The sequence below is a fragment of the Engystomops pustulosus genome, chromosome 3 (genome assembly GCF_040894005.1).
Source record: "Engystomops pustulosus chromosome 3, aEngPut4.maternal, whole genome shotgun sequence".
Lineage (NCBI taxonomy): Eukaryota > Metazoa > Chordata > Amphibia > Anura > Leptodactylidae > Engystomops > Engystomops pustulosus.
The window spans coordinates 155,328,069-155,349,356 of NC_092413.1; the positions used below are offsets into that span (position 1 = coordinate 155,328,069).

General features: G+C 40.4%; 1 protein-coding gene across 25 annotated transcripts in view; it reads left to right on the top strand.

Moving 5' to 3' along the window:
• Nucleotides 1-21,288, top strand: part of DLG1 (discs large MAGUK scaffold protein 1) — a 127,281-nt gene that overhangs the window by 47,499 nt on the left and 58,494 nt on the right. For 2 of the 25 annotated variants that reach the window (XM_072142678.1, XM_072142680.1), the window contains exon 1: nucleotides 9,273-9,886. The exons of 19 other annotated variants lie outside the window; for them this stretch is intronic. In XM_072142678.1, the coding sequence (XP_071998779.1) occupies nucleotides 9,653-9,886 (234 nt within the window). In that variant the 5' untranslated portion in view covers nucleotides 9,273-9,652. Of the gene's footprint in view, nucleotides 1-9,271; nucleotides 9,887-21,288 lie in introns of those variants that run through there. 4 more of the 25 variants (XM_072142681.1, XM_072142682.1, XM_072142676.1 and 1 more) reach the window with 3 other exon arrangements.

Genomic DNA, 21,288 nt, shown 5'->3' on the forward strand with positions numbered 1-21,288 from the left:
TGCTCAGTAAGTAGCAACTTTATCGCGGCCAAATACATCTTGCTAGTTATTGAACGCAAGTGCATTGTTCAGAACGCTTATGTTTTTGGGGAGGACTATCGCCCGATACACTTTAGTAAAAAATAAACTCAACACCCCAAAAATAAATATTAAATAAATTTAGTGGCAGCAGCCCCAGCCTGCTCAGTGTGGGGAGGTAGGGGGTTTGGGACTGGCTAGTAACAATGTATACGACTAGGAGTTGTATTACTGAAAATTCCATACTCTTCCTCGGGTAAAAATACTCCTCAAAAATGGTGAGAGGAGTATTATTACCCTCCTGGAAAAATGTTAGTGCGACCTCTGTGTACCGTTACTTATTTTTAAACTTTAGTCTGGCCCTCCAACGGTCTGAGATGGACCGTGAACGGCCCCCTATGTAAAACGTTTGGGGACCCTGGTGCTAAAGTATAAAAATAAAAATTTATGTTAAAAAAACATAAAAATTCTAATCATCCCCCCCCCCCTTTCTCAGAAGTCATATAAATAAACAGTAAAAATCCTAAACACTTTAAGTATCGCCGTGTCCGAAAATGCCTGATCTATCAAAATATAATTGTTTTTCACTGCGTTTAACCCTGTAACGGAAAATAGCGCTCATAGTCGCAAATGCCCTTTTTTTCCATTTTGAAAAATATAAAAAATTCAATAAAAAGTGATCGAAAACTCCTACAGTCCTTAAAAATAGAAGCAGTGAAAACATCAAAAGTTGCAAAAAAACGGCACCACCCACAGCTCTGTGTCCAAATTCCAGAAAAATCATCATTTTTATAGCTTGTACAACGAGACAATGCAGATCTGCTCTGAATGGTGCCTCCTTCTGTTCTATGCCCGGCCGTGTGCCCCTACAACAGTTTACCAACACATATGGGGCATCCTCATGCTTGGGTATCAAACTTTGTTGAGTTTTTTGTCATGTGTGGCTTCTGGGTGGGTTACAGGTGACAGGTTCTCTTTACATTGTCTATATAGCATGTAACTCTCCGAGCGGTTATCATATAATGTATAAGATGTAGATGTTTTAGCAGCAGAAGTGACATTCTGTTATTCTTTCTTCTATAAAATTTGCAATAAAATATCAATGCTGTCCATAAGGGCATGAAATTACTTTGTATCCTTTGGGGAGATTTGGGGAGATTCTCTTCCTATTACATCATAAAGAAATGGGCGTTGGGAGACAGAGGCCATACATAGTGTCGTCATTTTATTTGATTACCTAAATAAATAAATAAGGGTGTAAAATGTCTATGGGTTCTCATCAAGACATCTGATTCTAGTACTTTACATTAATAAAGGGCCATTTCTCATGCAAGCTGCTTATAAATGGTATTTATTGATCAAACATGTGTTTTTTTTTGTTTTTTTTCAGACTGTGGGGCAGAGTTATCATTGGTTTTGCTGGGTTTTTTAGCGTATAAAAGTCAGTCACATATAGGTTTTTTTGCGACTTTTCATTGCTCAAAAGTCACACAGGACTATTCCTGCCACTTCACTATACTGGCATAAACATAGAAGTACTTCAAGTACAATGCCATGCAAAGCCAGATTCATGGCTTGCGCCTTTTTTAAAGTTGCAAAAAAGTCTCTAAATCAATCCAGTGTATGTGCTGCGACTTTTGATGCATTTTGAGCCTTTTTGAAAGAAAAATCCCAGACACATATAGAGCATAAGAACATTTATTAAAGGGACAAAGCCACTTTTTATGAATCTGATGAGCAGTGGAGATCCAAAGACTGACCTAGAACTGTCCCATGGAGCTTGTCTAATGATACATCTCCCCTGGTAGTTGTGGTTGGTATCTCAAGCATGAAAGACAATAAAGTCATCAGTTGTTCCAATAATGAGGGGGACCAGCCAGGAAACACGTGCTAAACGCTTAAAGGATGTACAAATGTTGGCATTTTTAAACGCCCTTGGATATTGTATGTTACATGCTACTTGAACACCTACCACCTCGTTAATCTTGTTTTGGGTACATGTACAGCCATCATCAGTAGCACATTACATGACTATTAGTTGTGTCTTAGTCTTCCTTTTTGACACCTTACAAAATTTAAAAAAAATAGAATTTGGGTCTTTATATGATTTGACAAACATTTCACCAAATTTCTGACGATCAATATGACAGCTACATGGCCTGTGAAAGGTCTGGCTTGTCGTCTTCTGTGCATAGCTGTACCTTAGTCATTGCAGGGGAGTTATCAGAACTGTGGTTGTTGTGACATTCATGTTTTTTGCACCCATGTTTTTGGTGCAAAAATGGTACAGTTGCGTACAAGATTTTTATCATAGTTCTGATATATCTCCCCCCCCTCCCCCTTCCTCCCAGGTTTTTAAAAGTAACCTGTTAGCATGGAAAAGTTTTAGATCCCTCCAAAGATTTTTGGTTGGGTTCAGGTCTGGAGATGGACTAGACCAGTCCAGAACCTGAAAGTGCTTCATACAGAGCCAATCCTTAGATGCTCTGTGTTTTTTGGGGTCCTTATCATACTGGAAGACCCATCTTCAATGCTCTTACGGAGAGAAGGAGTATAATGACCCCAAGAAATGAGATTTGCAGCCCAATGCTTCACGATTGGGGCAATGTTCTTAGGGATGTATCGGCAAGTGTAGTCTACTGGTGCATACGCAGTGTGCATCTATGGAGGTGTCCAGGGGCGTGCAGGGTGGGGGGTCTGTGCGTGAATTTCGTACCCATCAGCAGTGACGTGCAGCTTGTGGGGGAACATGTATAAGGTACTATTTACAGTTTATGGAGTAGGTTACTGGTGGCAGGTTCCCTTTAGACATCAAAGCGTCCTGTATTTGCTCAAGTAATGAGCTCCAAGCCTGTCCCTGCTCTTGTGACTGAATGGTTTAAAATTTTTATTTGATTAGTTGCTTTCTGCCAGCAGAGGGTGCTGCGCTGGAGCGTGTATGAGGTTCTGGGGGTCTTACTGAGGCACAAGGGGTGGGGGAGGAAGTCTGCTGCACTCCTGCTGGCTCTGCCGGGTTAGGAAAAGGTTAATGATGGCACTGCTTTTATCGGTAGTGAAAGGAGAAAGTCAGCTGTGTCTACAGGGGATAATGGGGTGGCGGCTGCGACCATTGCATAGTGCAATGTGTGGAGCTGTAATATCAAAGACTTATGCTCTAAAAATGTTTTACCTTGATCGAAAATACCACGGTGGTACCAGTATGTGTATTATACAGTGGCTTGCAGTGTTCACTGGCAATCTGGATCTAGGGGGATTGTCAGTAAAGTGGTATTTCTTGGCTTGTGTTTTGATTAGTGAGCAGCAGGGGGCAGTAGAAGTTCATTTGATGGGAATAGAAGGTAAGAAAGAAAATTTAGATCCTATGTATATGCATATTAATCATGTCTCCCGTCTATAAATGTTATGCCAGGTACAGAATTTGCCAAAAGATCATTTTTTAAATTTTTATTTTAAAAAATATATATATTGTGTTTATATGTATAACAATATGGAAGGATATTAAGAAGCATGTTCTTTAATAGTGAATTAAAATATACATGATCATTTTCGCTTTCCAGATAATAGTGCAAATAAATTTCGGGTTCATACTCGGGTTCTTCTGTTTTTGGAATGGAGTACATGTGTTGCGTTTTTATTCCCTGCACAGGGCGTTTCATTATTTATAAAGGGCTGTTGCTTTTTAATATTTCATTTCATCGCCCTCCATATGAGGAAGGCCTGTCTCTGTCCTTTACATTGTTTTTCCACCCCAGTAACTACGAGCCGCGTTTCAGTGTGTTGTGTGGATGCGTTCATTGCTTGTATTACAGTGCAGCAGGGGATATTTGCATATTAGTGGGCCATGATGCCATGCAGTCACTGTGTAAATTCATATTGTGGAGATTGGAGTCTTTTTATGCTCCCTTAGTGGCCAGCTCCTTGCTGTCTGAATACTATATAGACTGAAAGGACTTTGTGTATACAGTACTGGAGGGTTCAAATGCAATGTAAATAAAGGAGCAGATATATGCCATGTATAGATTTGGTAGAGCAATGCAAGTAAAATATACTGCTAGTGGCCTGGGCCAGCTGCACAGTATTCTCAGGTCTTGGTGCTTAACCCCTCCAGTGTCACAATGAAATGCTACCCTTCCTAGGAGCCTGACAACAAATAAAAGAATCTTAACCTTGAAATAATTAAAAAAAAATGTAAATAATGCTCTCAATTTTACCAATACTGAAAAAAAGCAAAGAACACATAAGTTGTCCTGCTCATTTACCATTTTTTAAGCTCTGCCCTTAAAGCCAACCATAACGTAATGGTCTGTAGTTCTACTGCAAACACAAGAGGATGGGATCAATCCTGCTCCAGTCAGTTGTCTTACAGTAACAGAGACTGTGAGGTAGGGAGGCTTAGATAGATTTCTGTATATTTCTCAGTTTTAATTCTAATAGCTATAGTAGTATTCGCATCCAGCTCATCATTTCTTCTGTAGAACTATTTTTTTTCTGCATTCATTTCCATGGGGTTCCCCCTTTCTTCTTTTTCCCTTTTTGAAGAGAACCAGGACAATTTTGGACACTTAACCTTATGGAACTTTGTTGTAGTATCTCCGTGGCTGCAATAAAAAAAAAACCTCTATACTTGCCTAGAGAAGAATCTCACAAGGCACATTTGACCTATTTCTGTCCATTTCCGCTTCATTGCACGACCTTTGTACCCATTGCATATCGGCAGTGAAGCCGAGATGTTTTACTTCAGTGCATTGTGCTCAAGCGCCAAGTGCTCTGTACCGTGATAAGAATTATAAATTTTTTCCCCCCTCTCCCTCTGGATACGGTGGGAAAAGATAAAGGACATATTCATGAGGGGGGCGGGACTAGGAGGCGGTGACTGCTGCATGATGCCTGCTGTCATTGCTGGCCTATGGAGTGGGAGGGGCGGTCCGCTGTGAGCGGCGTTCCTATCGTACTTCTCGGCAGTGTCTGCTAGCTTTATTGGATGGGTCCAATAAAGCTAGCAGTTTATCATTGCTAAAAATGGGGTTGCACCACAAGGGCTCAATGTATCTATTTAAATACATCTCCTTTCTGCGCCTGCATTGCACATTCTTTGCAGACCTCAAACTTCAGGTAGCTGCTGTCCTCTTTTTTTGAGGCTGCTGTAAAGCATAGTATTAAATGCTGTTACTAGAGCCCCATAGTTCAAGCCAACAATATTTCAAAATAGTTGAAAAAAGTAATGTTTTGCTATTTAGTTTTAAAGGAAACCTACAGTTTTGATTTGATGCATTGTGAAGCAAACATACCTTGATAATGCTGTAGCTACACTGTTGCAGGATCATATCTTGGTTAATCCCCAAGCTGAGTGGTTTTGCTGAAAATACAATTATAATGTTCAGGAGCTTGGGAAAGCTGGATTGCATGATTGCACAAGTTACACGGAGCTTGTATTACACACAGGGCTTGGTCCAGACAGGACTAATCAACCTGCGGTGGATCACTCATACACAGCAGCTGGGGGATGGTGCAGCGATTGATTATTCTGCCTTCAGGCACAACCAGGGATTGCATCATCCTGTAAAGCAGGGCAAAACTAATATGCTAGGAGAAGCCCGGAGCAAACCACAGAAGCGACAGAGCTTCATTATCATAATTTTATAATTGTTTTATCAGCAAAACCACTTGGCACAAGATATGATCCTGCATCATATTTTGTAGCTTGTAGCTACAGCATTTTCCAGTTATGCTTGGGTCATAATGCATGAAATCTAGTGGTAGATTTCCTTTTAAGTAGTCAAAAAGGAATTTGTTGAGACCTAACCTTTAAATCCTTTCCTATCCCTTAAAATCCTCTGACCTAATAGATAATTGTGTGTTATTGTAAGTGTTAAGCGAAAAAGGAAAAAAAAATTAATTTAATCGAAGACTAGAAAACTATATGCAGATGCTATTTCAAAGCAACTTTATTGTGTTGTATCATACATTTATTATACACACATTATGTAACTCTCGCTGACATGTTTTCTGTAGCGCCCTTGGACTTGAGTAGAAAGAGCTGAGCACATGTACATTCAGCTCTACAGCACTATATACAGTAAATGAGTATTGTCTGCCAGGCTACAAGTTTTTACATTTTGCTGTAGTTTTCAATTTATGAAAGAATTGTCCTCATGTTTAGGTTGATATATTTGGCGCACATTTGATTTCTTACAGCCAACACCATAAGCCTTGAACAAGAATTGGTGTCTGTGCTTTCAAGACTTTTAAAAATTTAAGTATGTTGAATGTTCCGTAAGTGGCACTCAACTGGCAAGTACCTACAGTATTGATCCTAAACATTTCTTCCTTGTCTTGCTGCTGGAGGTGAAGATGTATTAATGATTCATGTCCTGTCTATCACTTAGTGTCTTATATACTATAGATTGAATATTAGTTTAAGCAAAGGTAAAACATGCTTTTGCTTAGTGGGGTTTTCCCATAAAAGAACATCACTAGGAGATTGAAATTTGAGAATTTTAACACAATACAGATAATTTTTGACCCTTTACTTCACGATTTTACTCAGTTTTATTGCTGCTTTAGCTCATATCACTCCCTAGGCTGGTCAGTGCAAATTCCAGGGTGTGGGCCGGGACTCTCTAAGCAGAAACATTATGATCCCTGTAGTTCTAGTACTAGTATCTGACACATAGAGAGATCGGAGAGATCAGAGATAAAGAGATCCATTAGATGCTTATTGCACACAATGACAGTCAGCACTGCAATATATCTGCTATTCCACAACACGTTGGTTGATTTCCCTTTTAGAAGTGATGTATACACTTTATGGGGTCTGCGGGGGTTACGAAATGTGCCAAGCCCTGCTTCCCTCTAGAAGTATCTATGACCACAGTGGCTATCCCACAGGGTTTAGAGCCCAGAAGCGGGGCCTATACTGATCAGGAGTCTGTAAACCTTGTTTAATATCCTGTTAATGTTGTGGGAGGTGTAAGTTCACTTTTTAGAATTTTTTAAGGATGTGGAACCTTCCCTGGTCTTTTTTAATTAGATAATCCTTTAATAGTCCTACAATGGGGAAATTCACAGCTTTACAGCAGCAGAGAATACAAAGAGTGCAGTATAAGCAATGACAGAACAATAATATTAGGGATAAAGTAACAAAAAGAAAAAAAAATGGATAAAAAGACAACCAATGATCGGTGGTTTTGGTATTCGGTCGGTGGATGGGACCTGCAGGGACTGGTTAGGTGGTGAGCACAGGTTACTTCTGTTTGGGCCTTGTTTGTTGAACAGACTGATCGCGGCTGGGAGGAATGACGTACTATAACGCATCCATTGACACTTGGGGTGAAGCAGTCTGTCACTGAAGGTGCTCCTCAATGCCGACCATAGTCTATTCTCCAGAGTAGATTTCAACTAACACAGTATCCTGCTCTCGGCTACCACCTGGACTGTATCAAGAGGATCATTTTTTCCAGTCTTCTCCTCTCCCTAGTTGAGATTCTGCTTCGCCAACAGACTTCACCAAAGAAGATGGCTGATGCCACTAGAGAATTGAAGAAGGTCTTAAGTAGTGCCCCCTCCACTCCGAATGCCCCAGCCTCTGACTTTTCCTGTGAAGTATGTTTATGTCCTCTGCCCACTCCAGTTTATTGTTGAGGAGGACACCCAAGTACTTATAATACATTGTGAAGTTTCCTGGTTATGAAGTAAAAGGGTATTCTAAGCTTCAAAGACAATCCCTAGAACATCTATATGTGACTGGTTGGGAATAACCCCAGAAATCACCATATATGAAACCCGCAAAAAAAAAACCAAATATATGGCCAACCCCTGTTGTTGAACAAATGTTTGCATTAGGGCCACTTACATCCTGATGTCTTATAAGAACCCTCCCTACAAAGTCTTTTGTAGATTGAATTATGATCAACGATAATGTCTTCATATCCTTATCACTTGTAAGTAAGCTGATGTGATCAGATGGCTAGGTAACATAAATGGTGAAAGTGTGAATGTAAAAACCTATATGTCAAGAATTAAAACAAGTGAGGGAACATATGGGGAGGCATTTCAAAGAGTGAACACTGCTTCGGGGACAGGAGACCCAAGCTTCATAGTTATATATAAACATATTAAGTTTTTATTTTTGAATTAATAAAGTCTTGTGTTTTCTGTATACTGGGATTCCTGGTAAGCCAAGTAGTGTAAAATAAACTATTATAAAGTGCTGAAATGATTCAGAATACTGACAAAAACATTTTTAAACTCTGCATAGCATAGGCAATTGGAACTTGTCACCATCTAAAAATGACATTTCTGGTGATGGGTAATTCATTACAGCTGGAGCTGGGCAGATTGTAACTGCAGAGTTAAGATGTGTATACAGGTGGTCCCCTACTTAAGAACAGACAACCCCTAGTTACAAACCAACCTCTTGGTGTTGGCAATTCACTGTACTTAAGCCCCAGGCTACAATGATCAGCTATAAGAGTTAAAAAAGGTGTCTGCAATTAAGCTATATTAATCCTGGTTCTTATGACAACCCAATATTTTTAAAATCCAATTGTCAAAGACCAAAAAAATTTTTGGCTGGGGTTATAATTATAAAATATACAGTTCCGACTTGCATACAAATTCAACTTAAGAACAAACCTACGGCACTTATCTTGTTCGTAACCTGGGGACTGCCTGTACTGGAAGATCATTACTAAAGGTCTGTGCCATTTCAGGGGGCATGGCCGGCATTCTGTCAACTTGTGAAAAGAACTGGAATTGTTGTTGGAAGTATCTGCAGTCCACCTCCCCACCCACCCCCCATCAGAGGGTCTGTACCAGACCACCAGCTGCTATATTAATACCACAGTCATAGACAGAAGGCTCTATGTCCACACAAATGTATTTTAAAATAGATTTCTGACCATTATTTGGTTCTTCTTTCTGAAAGCTGAATGCTCAACAACGGAGAGAAAATCAATGCTAATGTAACCATTCCAGGAATATTATTCATTTCATGTGAGATACCCTAAACCGGACATTTTACTTGCTGTTTATCTGAAAACACTTAACTAATTGTCTGAGGAAAATCAATTAGTCTTTTCTTTCACTGCTTTTTTGTTCAGGTCCTATGTATTATTTATGTAGACAGTGAGAATGTCATTGGATTTGACTACATGCGGTGATTGAAAGTTGGTAATTTGCGATGTAGCCTTTCCCCACCCAGTGCATTAAATCCGTCAGCCCCAGTGGGTCCTTGCAGTGCAATGCTTGGAGCATCCTACCTGCTAATCGACCTCACTTCCTGGCTTCAGTCTGCCTAGTTATCAGCTAACAAAAGAAGAGCCGCTTTTGATCCCTGCAGACCTCAGAGGCAAGGAAATCATGGGCAGCAGATGCTACTTGAATTGCCGGATTTGCTTTCTCTGCTTTTTTGCTGCAGCAATGAGCACTACCTTTTAGACATGTAACAGGTATAGTGTTCTGCATGGCTAGACTCCAAGGGAAAACAATGAGCACAGCAAGGGACCAGGATTTTTGCTTTCTGATTTGGATGTGATGCTGCTGTAATTCTATCTGCAGTTCTTGCTGATCCTTCACCACTCGGCAGCTGGTAGAAGAGTAAGACTGCCTGGCAACCACCTGCAGAGCTGCAGAGATGAATTACATTTTCGGAAACAACACACTCCTATACTCCCGCGCCAATCGAGGGGGCAATACTAGCTCCAGTCATAGCTCAGTAGGCCCAAAACAGAAGCCATGGGCAAAGAAGGGCTCTACAGAAGAGCTTAGAGCTGAGCCAGAACCTTCTCGATGGCAGCAGATAGTGTCTTTTTTTACTCGCAGACACAGATTTATTGACTGCATCTCAGTCGCTGCCAGCTCCGCCCAGGTAACTTGCCACTTGTTGTAATTACTCTTTTATCTGTAAAATAATTTGGACGTTTTCCTTCACAGCATTTTGGGTTAAATGTGTTTTGCTTTTGTATGTGAGCATGAAATATTAATTTGTGGGCGTGTGATTCTTTGCTTTGCCTGTCGGAGGTGCACCTGTTTGTGCTGCATTGGGTGTAGGATTAAATTAAAATCTCATAAATGGACCGTGCTGTCTCATTTACTCTGCAGCATGAGACATGGTTTAATGGCTTTCAATGCTTCTCTTGGTATGGGTCCAGATAAAGTGATCATCCTGATATGTCGTAAATTGTGAAATTGAAATATTTCACGTAGGCAGCTTACAACTTCATTAAAACGGATTACATCGGAAGTTTAATTAACGGAATTGCTGATCAAAAACTTCAGAAAAATCCATCTGTGTCATTTGCTTCTATCCTGTGTGTGCACAATATATGCCTGTCTGTGTATGTGCTCTTTAACCCTCTGCTCTGTGTAGTGCTGCTCAGTGTGATTTACAGCAAGGAACTGGAACTGATGTCATAGAGAATCGATATAGATAGGAGGGTCGGCATAGGACTGCAATTTTTTTTTTATAGTTAACTTTTATTGTGCTTATGTTTTATACCATACTCTTTGCAATGCAAATTATAGATTGTTTTCTTTTGGGCCTTACATATATATCAGAACAAATTGTAAAATGACAGTTTTTGTTCATTGAAGCTTTAGGAATGACAAATTGGAAGGCCTGTAAGTATGATATGGAAATTTTAGATGCAGTATGTATATTCGATGCTTTTGTTAGTTGTACATATTGTAATGAAACAAACATGTCATGAATTTTTAACGTCTCATCCTAACATTGAGATACAGTTTTAAAAGAGAAAGTAATACTCTATTGTAATCGTAACCAGCAGATTTCACTGAATGAAAGGTCTCTGAATACATTGTAGCCTTGTACAAGATCAGATTACATTTATTTATTGATGGGGAGCAATGAAAGGGTTTTTATGTTCTGGCTGAGCACTAGTCGAGTGTGTAGGTAGAATGTTCTACAACAAGGTTACTGTGTTTTTAAAGAAGACCTCCACCTGTAGTAACATGTGCAAAAGTTTTGTTGATAACCAGGCAAAAAGAGCTGGAAATTTACCTTGTCATGTACCTTATATTGTAACCACTGTACAGTTCAGTTGTTTTAGGCTCATCTTCTCATATTAAAGGCCTGAAATTGAGTTATCTTATCTAAGCGTTTCCACAGAATGGACCTTTATTATATATTCCCATTTGTGTGGTGCGCATCACAAATGGAGAGGGAAAGTACAGACAAAATTGGAGATGGTAACAAACTAATACTTAATGAAACAATAGAAGGAAGAGCCTGCAATCTGCAAGAAAATAGATTTCACACGAGGAAAAAATGCTCAAAAGAAAAAAAGACAAAAAACTAAAAATGTTATTTACAACAGAAACAGGGATTACTAGAGGTCCTTTTCTATGACTTCTATGGGACCTCTGTGACAGGCCTTTCTGTAAGCCATCACTGAAGTTTTATCCATTAAGGGAGAATATTGGTCCTCGCCGTCATCTGATTTTTATCCCCCGTCCCAGTGGTGGGGAACCTATGGCCACCTGCTGTAGTTTTGGGCAGCCCGGGTTATGCTGTATTCAGCACTATTTTAAAGCGACTCATCCTAGGCTGTCTGTAACTGACAAGCTCCTGCTTCGGGCCCTGCGATTCTACCTGTTTAGGGGACCCTACAAGGAGCTACAAGGAGAATGTTAAGTTCTCCTCCTCTCTACTATATTGCTATCCCCTGGACACTAATACGATTGGAAGCTGTTACATATCAGAGAGCAATAAGTAAGAACTCCTCAAAGAGAACAGGCAAATTAACCCCCTAAAACAAAATATATTTTGATAAACTGCCATTAGAAAGTGGTGCCCCTATCCATTCATTGTCGCTCTACAGGCCTGTACACTTCAGCAATCAGGTCCTAAAGCTGTGTGCAAATGACCTGAGTGGTCCAACAAATCCTTATCATATTCAGCTGTCCAGCTTATTTATGAGTAGGAGGCAAAGCCACACCCCAGAGTGCTTGACTGACAGCTTGTAAAATGTGACACTCCTTGTGCGGCCTCGCTATACTTCCTGTTGCTGGCGCCCCCTGCAGCTTGTGTGTGTATTTAACTGTTCCAGGACACAGCCTTGTTATTGTAGAACATGACAGGTACTTGTGTAGCTGATGTCTGTGTCTCTCACAGTCAGCAGATAAAGCACAGACATTAGCAATGCTATACTACCATGTTTCCCCTAAAATAACATTCACCAAAAATAAGACCTAGTACAATTTTGTTCAAGGTCAGAAATCTAAGGTCTCCCCTGAAAATAAGACCCTAGTGGCAGTCATTGCTACAGCTCCCCCCATACCCTACTATAGTATTAGTAGATATTTTAGATGCTGTGACACGAGTGAGGAATTGCTGACTGTCGCTCTGCAAACAAGCAGTGACCTGGACAAGAAGTGCTCATTTAAGGACAGTTCTATTGCTAAACATGAGAGATTGGAGTCACAAGAACTTCAACATGAAATTCTGAGTTTGGAGAGTTATAAGGATTTTAGAGAAGTTGCTTTTATTTTTGTTCAACAATAAATGTGAATTCTTGTTCATGGAAAAATAAGACATCCCCTGAAAATAAGACCTAGTGCCTCTTTAGAAGCAAAGATTATATGTCTTATTTTCTGGGAAACACGGTATAGATTACACACAGGCATGAGCAGGGGGAGGAGAGGGGAGGGGTAACAGGAGTGGCATCAGTTTCTCTCTCCATGTGCCCTGCCTCATTTACATTATAGAAAGATGATTTTAGAATGATTAATGTATGAATTAAAAGACACCTGTCATCAGGTCTCTGTCACTATTTCTGTCACCTCTACCTGTTAGAGCAGATCACAAGGATCCATCCCAGCCTTTATCTAGTGAATTCATACATTAATCATTGTAAAATCATCTTTTCTTTATTATGTAAATTAGGCTGATCACATGGTCAGAGGCAGTGATGTCACCCCGGTTACTCCTCCCCCTGCTCATGTCTGTGTGTAATGTATAGTAAAGCATTGCTGGTGTCTGTGCTTTATCTGCTGACATGCTGCATCCTCCTAATACACATGTGAAAGACACAGACATCAGCTACACAAGTGCCTGACATGTTCTTAATAAAATGGCTGCCTTGGAGCAGTTGTATCTCTCCTATACACACACAGGCTGCAGGGGGCGCCAGCACCAGGAAGCACATAGAGGAGCCATTACACCATTATACATCACACCATTATAGAGACTGTCAGTCAAGCACTGGGGGTGTGGCTGTGCTTGAATATGATAATGACTCATTGGACATCTCATAGGTCATTTGCATACAGCTTTAGGACCTCCTAGCTTAAGTTTACAGGCATGTAGAGGGACAATGAAGGGATAGAGGCAATGCTCTCTAATGGCAGTTTATGAAAATATATTTAGTTTAGGGGGTTAATTTGCCTGACGGGTTCTCTTTAACTAGATCAAGGCTGGGATGGAATCCTTGTGAGCTGCTCCAACAGGTAGAGGTGATGGCACTGGTGAAATCTGCGATAAAAGGGGGTTTTGGTTGTAGCTTGGGTACTTGGTCTCTAAAATGTTTGCCCTCCTTACCCTATCCTGTAGATGGGCAATCTGTATCTTTCATGACCAAACCACTTAAAACTATTTTTTAGTTTATTCTACTCCTCAAGGCAAAAACTGTGTATGCCATATATAATATGCATTGGGGTGCGAGGATTGTGAGGGGATATGCTGTATGAAGGGCTGTACCTGTCAGGAAATTATTTTCCAAAAGTTCTCATAGAACGACCACCAACGGAGAACAGAGTCTCCTGGCCGATGAAGAAAATGTCCCCGGCGTAACACAGGGAGCCCGTAGTCCAGAGAAAAAAAGGTTTTAACAATCTGTAAATTAGCCCAAGGTGCTCAGGCTCACGGCACCTAAACTCCTCCGCTCCTCAATTATGCAGCACCGAGCCCTCATCCCCCTCCTACACCAAGTCATTAAAGGAAACCTACCACGCCTGAATAGGAAGTGGTCGCGCGCATGGTGCTCAGAGCGCTGAACACGGTGCGGTGAAGCTACATCGAATATAAAGATTAATAAAGCGTTTAAACGCTTTAAAACAGTTTAAGAACCTAACGAAGATAAGTGCCGGCACCAGCTCACCCTGAGGTGGTGCACGACATTTGCTGCTTAGAAGCCCTATCCGACGTGGTAGGTTTCCTTTAATATTCACGCCATCCTCCCGGTCACTTGAAAGCTTTTACCTTGGGCAGACGCACTGCCCGAGGCTTACCAGTGCAAGGGATAAGTATTTGCACATGCGCAAGATTCCCAGACTGCTAACGCTGTCTGTTCTTCAGTGTGTGGACGGAGGGCGTGAATAGTAATGAAACAGGGGAGCCACCAGGCGATTGGGCTGAGCGCCTAAGGCTAATTTACATATTTTTAAAATCTTCTTTTCTTGGGACTACGGGCACAGTGGAACGCTGAAGACGTTTGCATCATTGCCTAGAGGTAACGAGCATCTGTTATAGGACAGTCTACCACCGATAATCTGGTGGTAGATATCCTTGTATACTACACATTGTTGGTGATCTTTTAACCTAGTGAGGTCACTGGTTGTATACTTTTTTTTTTTTTTTTTTTTGCCGCTGTGCTTAAATGGAAACCAAAAATACTTGTAGATGGAAAGAGCCCTAAAGCAGAAGGATTAAAACTTTTACACTTGTTCAAAGTGGTGTGCTACGACCTCTGATGGGCGAAAGCTGGGTACTGTGTATGTACGTGTCCTGATACATTAATAGACTGGTGGAGAGATGACGTTATCTATATATACTTTAATAGACCTCTACCATCAGGATGAAGAATTGTAAACCAAGCACAGACATACTGGTGTGTGCCCCATTTGACAGGATTCATTAGGTGTTAATGGAACCTGGAGCCCCTCAGGCTCATTTGCCTAACTTTTTAAAGCTTTTTTTTTTTCTTAAAAAAAACAGGCTGTAGGAAGCTTATTGCAGCAGATCCTGCCAGGGGCGAGCACACACCAATATGTCAGTGTACTTGGTTTACCATCCTTGATCCTGGTCCTTTTAAAAATTGTACCTTTTTACTATGTGTAAGTTGTACAGAATGCGGTTGCATTTATAGCATGTTCAAGATTCTACCATCTGAGCTTTTACTGTCAGGATAAATGTGTTTCACTATATGTTAAAATATTAAGATGTGAAAGGCTGAGGCTTTGTGTGTCCCTCAGAGTCTCCACTGCACAGCACATTGCAATTACTTGAGTTTCTGCTAATGCTATAACCTTGTCATGGAAGCAAGTCTCCATAGACCGCATCTCATGTTGCCATGGTGTCACCATGGATAAAATTATCTGAGATGGTAGATCCTCTCACAGACGGCTTGTCAGATGATTGGATATACAGTTGAAGATTTCTTGTTTACTTTTTTTTTTTTTTTTACCAAAATGATGTCAGAGGGCCCATCAACCAAGCCCTATTAAAGGGGTATTTCCATGAAGAAAAGTTTCTTATATGTACTCAGGATATCAAATTAACACATTCTCTAATTCACTGTTATTTGTTATAAACAAAAATACAGCATTTCACAGATATAATTCCAACCTGTTTCTATCCGTCCTGGTGTACACAATTTCAGTTGCCGTTAGACACAACCCTGTAACTACTGACTTAAGGTTGGGGAAGCCATCTTGGATACCTGGGTGATAGCCGTGGAGCTGAGCTTCTCTCTCTCTTTGCTCCCTGCACTCTAGTCCTGCCCCCTGCAGTCTCATGCACAGACACTGAGTTCCTGCTGGCAGCAGCAGCGTGAGGAGGACTACAAGCTACAGGCAAGTTCCTTATCTGGGGAGTCACAGCAGGAAGGCACAGCAGATCTAGTGGGTTGCGGAATAAGCATTAAAGAATTTTCATAATATCCCATGTAAACAAACCTAGTGACTAGTTGATGAACAGCAAACTCGTTAAAGGGGTTATCTGGGTTTAAAAAATTTCTTATGGCTAGGCTGGGAAGGGCTATTTAAACACTATAAACATGTACTTACCTCCTCCGGTGCTGCCGATGTCCCGCACCGCGGCGTTTCATTACAAGTGCGCACAGAGAGCTTCCGAGCTGCCGGATGCTCCCATGCGACACCATCTCCCAGCGCTTACAACACTGAGAGATTAGGGACGGATGGGAGGAGCCGGCCACATCATAGACCGGAAGTTCCCTGTGCGCGGCTTCCGTGCCCCTGTAAACAAACAGGGGCACGGATCGCAGGGACCGCGGCGCGGGACATCAGCGGCGCCGGACGAGGTAAGTACATGTTTATTATGTTTAACTAGCCCTCCCCAGCCCGGCCCTAGGTAATTTTTAAAACCCGGATAACCCCTTTAATAGCTTTTATGCGAGTAAAGAAATCAGCACATCTTCCCATACAAACCAGAGATGTGATTCCAACAAGTGCCATATGTATTGTACTAACAATCATCCATCCCCCATACTGTGATTACCACATCTATATTCTATATCCACTGCTTTGTGCCTATTTTTACTTCTGGCTTGTTGCTGGATGCTCCTTGTAGGAGTAGGGTCATGGATCCTAAATGGATAAGATGCTGTCTGTGTAGGATTTGTAAAGTCTGAGTGTCAGAACATATGAGGAATAATTGGATTCCCATGTAACTGGCCAAGGGTTTACTCTTGTGCTTAAAGATAGAAAATCAAAAGCTCCATCCGGGACAATCGCTGCTTCTAACTGTTAAATGAGCCTAATATATTGGAGCAATCTTAAGAACTAATAATATTAATCACGAAAGACTACAGTACAGAACTTGTACAACATATCACAAATGGCCACGGATTATATCCAGTACATTTCCTCACGGATCGCCTCATTGTTTTCTTTGTGTTTATGGTTATTTGTATGAATATTTATTCAGAGCTTTGCCAAAAAAAAAAAAAAGTATATTGACTTTTTACATATCCTTGGCCTTTTATACTATGTATTTTATTATAATTTTGAAAATGTATTTAGTTGATATCATTTCCTGAAAATACTTGGCATAATGTGCCGTTTTAGATAATTTGGTGGAGGTTTTGTTTTTGTTTTAAAACAAAATTGAATGCGTGTGTGTGTATAATATATATATATATATATATATATATATATATATATATATATATATATATATATATATATATATATATATTTCTTAATTCATTTGGAATCATATTTTACACTAATCTGTTTCACTTGTAAAACAAGTGGTTTTCTATGGAAACGTATGTGATTGCTAACCTGTACCTGGTGTCTTGCATTTATTTAATGCTAAACACTAGGTTCTGTTTAGCGATCGCATGCGTTCCCTTTGAAATGCATATTCGACCAGGCCGAGGCCTGCACTGGATGCTAGCGTTTCGTTTGTAAATGCAATACTCGTGACACATGTGACTGCACCCATTTTGGCCAGTTAATCAGTTATATAAACGGAAGTGTGAAAAAACCCATTGAAAAGAATCTGTCAGTAAGGCATCAGTGAAAAATCGCTGAAGCCAGGAAGAGAAAACCAATCTGTATGTGTCCATAGGCCAAAATGGGTTCAGTGAAAAAAAAAAATGGCAATGTGAAACCACCCTAAAATACATGCGTTTCTGGGATGCGTTTTAACAACACATCCAAAAAAACTCCATGTGTGAACGCACTCTCAATGTCTGCATGACATGGCTCCCGCATATCCCAGGAGGTTGTGCGTTGATCCTGCGTTTCCTCCCCCCACAACAGCTGTGTATTCCCAGCATGCATGACTGTGCTCTTACTGTGTGCTGAGGAACTCTCCAAAAACTAAGGGAGTGTGCTACTCAAGTAAAAAATGTAATATAATCCTATAGATGACTGTGTGTTTTTACTTGTAACACATCCTACCTAAGCCCATGACAAATCGTTAAATTTACATGCAGTTTTCATAGGTAGTTTATAATGACACCTGAGCATATATTCTCAGGACCTAATTCGCCAGATTTCTGAGAAATGTACATGCCATTTATAATTAACACCTGTAAATGTTTCTGCAACACAATAAAAATGTGTAGTAAACCTTCCTCTTCATCACACTAGTAAATGTCATGTGATCATGAGAATCGGCCCTGTTTAAGCACGGGGGGGTGGGGAGGGGTGTAATACATTTGTGGTTCTACATCAGCATGATCTGAACATTCTGGTAGAGAAAATACACATTGGATTTAAAATCCGTGGTGACAATTCCCAAAGGGTTTGATCAATCTTGTCATAGGTGCTTTGGGGAACGATGTGATGACTGTGTATCTAAAATTAGGCGTACTTGAGTTTTCCAACTAGAAGTGATATCCAGGATTGTCCTTTGCTGTTGTGTAATGTAACAATATACTCTATTGCACTGATGGCAAACCTTTTAGAGCCGGAGTGCCCAAACTTCAACCAAAAGCCACTTATTTATTGCAAAGTGCCAGCGCAGCAATTTAAGCAGTAATGTATTTCTCCTTGTTCTTTGACAAATTTCAATTGTTCAGCCTCCTAAAGACACCAACACAGTTGAAAGGAGGAGGGCAAATTCACCTATCATTGTAGGAAGATTCTTTGAGTCCTGTCTGGTGAACTTCATGCTGGGGTGATGGGCCGGGTGCCTACAGAGAGGGCTCCGAGTGCCGCCTCTGGCACCAGTGCCATAGGTTCGCCACCACTGCTCTATTGGATATATCTTCTATTCAAACACTCCACTTGTTGTGTTTTTTGTTACTGGTGGATAATACCAAACTACCATTAAAAAAATTAATAAAATCTAAATCCCATGTAGCTTTTCGAAAACCGTTTTTTTTATTGTAACTGTATTTCATCACCCATGTGTGAAAATACCCTTAAGTGAAACAAATATACATAATATATTTATAACTTGCATGTATGGCGGTAGTGTCAATCACTTCCAGACAAGCTTTTTGGCAACACAAACGGACTCATTGATTTCTCTGTCTGGCATCTTATTATGTCGGCAACTGTCCTTAAAGGCCAGTGTTTTAAAACAAGCTCTCCGCTTAACAGCCGATTTGGCTTTGTATTTCAGAGTCCATATGTGCTTGAGATTTAATGCCAACTCCTTCCATATGTCACTGAGATGCCTTGTGAACTCTATTTAGCATGGCCATGGATAGGATGTAGACAAATCCTTTCTATTTCATTCAAATATATTGCAGGCGTATTTTCGTTGAAGGAGTATTATATCGTCATTGTTCTGCCCCTGTAACAGGAGGACAGTAGAACAGATCTGAATGTAACCTAATCTTTTGTTAAGGATTCTTTGTTCACAGTTTATGATCGTTGTGATATGTATATAGTTACAGTATACATGAAAGTGATCCTTAAATACAAGGGAATATGGAAAGTGGGGGAGATTTATCAAAGTGTTGCTGAATAGAACAGTTCAGAGTTAGACTACGCAATCTTATTCTGTGCAAGTTAAAATCATGCTGGATGATAAATCTGAAGTAGTTTAAGACTGTGGAGTCTATTTTAGACGAGCTGTTAGTTGTCTAGTTTACACTTCAATCTTTTCTGGCAAATGGGCAAGGCCACGCTCGTTTTCCGTAGGTAATGCCCTTTTTCAGATAAGTTGGAAAGCTGCCTACATATGGTCTAAAAAGCCTAATAAAGGTGGCGCTAGGCATTTCAGGTACAAATTACTCCAGAGTTCTGCTGTAGATTGTGGAGTGATACATCTCCCCCAATATGTTTTTGTTTTTCTCACTGCACCTGCACCTTGACAACAGGCTTCTGCCATTACAGCGGAGCTGTCCTCCAAAAGTGCTGGCAATGTAAGCAATAAAGTGTATTCATCATTTGAGATTTTTACTATCATGTTGGGCGAGGTGTGTAGTGTGTGTATGGGGCTGACTGTTAACTTGCAACGCATCTCCTTCTGTTTACATGGTTCCGAGCAGTGTGAATTAACAGATTCACTTTCAACCTGATGTTTGATGTCTGATGGGTACTACAGCCAGGGCGACAGCAGAGAGGGTTAACACTCACTGCTCAGAGTTTTGTAAACAAAATTGAGGCTCCTCCTCAACCCTGTAGACACACAGGCCTTGACAAGGAGAAGTAAAGCCGCTACTAAGGGGCACTTTGCAGCCTGTTTCATTAACAACTAAGCAGAATTTCTCAATAAATTATATTAGGAAAAATCTGATATTCTTCTATATTATTGGAGATTCAGCTTCATACAAAATTAGATCTTTTAACATTTTTTTTCCAGTGACCAGTAAGTGGTCACAGAGGGCAGAGAAGAGTCGTGCTAGAATCTCCCCTCCAGGTTCAATTGATTTCCCATATTCTGTATACATCATCACAAGTCTGGATGACTGCTGCTGAAAGTAGAATACAGTATGACCATGTACTTGAACTATAGGACAATAGTCTAGCGAGGAGAGGACAGGCAAGCAAGTGAGACTCCTTAGATTTGTTTTTTTTTTTTTTGTTTTTTTTTTTGCAATGTCCAAAGTTTTTAGTCTCCTAAAACCTAAATCTCTCAGAATTTAGAAGGACATCATTATGATCCTGTCTATTTCATGCATAACCAGTTCTGAGACAAAACCTCTATTCCGGGTTCCCTTTAAGGTGCACCTGTTGTACCTCTTGATGCCATATTAACAACCAGCATGGTCCTCCCAGAAATACTGCTATGTTGATGTATGACTTTTTTCAATAGTGTTTTTATATATGCTTATGTTGACACCCAAACCTGAATTGTAATGAAATCTTTGGGGCAGGTTGATTGTTGATGTTTTTGCCAGTAGTTTACTGTTTAGCACTTCAATTCCGGTAATTCTTATGAGGCTTAATATGTGCACTGCCTAGAGAACCACAATTACCCCTGGAATCCGCATATGAATGCTACTTAACAAGCCCTAATGTTCAGACTCCTCTCTCCTTTCAGCTCCTTGAAGAATTAGCAGGGGAAAGCCTTCTATCATCTACTTGTCACTCTTGCGAGCAGGGACCTCATTCCTATTGTTGCATATGCCTGTTTGTACTCTGTAATGTATTATTTTATTTGTATAGTTTCCCAAGAATCTGTAAAGCTCTACAGAATTTTATGATGCTATATAAATATTATTATTAATATTATTATTATTGGAGAGACTGTGTGCAAATGTAACAAGACCTTAAATGACATCACCCTGATCACATGACTTGAAGGTGCGAATGATGTAACAGAGCACTCTGTGCTTCACAGTAATCACTGAATATGCTGGACTCGCTTAGAAAAAAAATCACTTT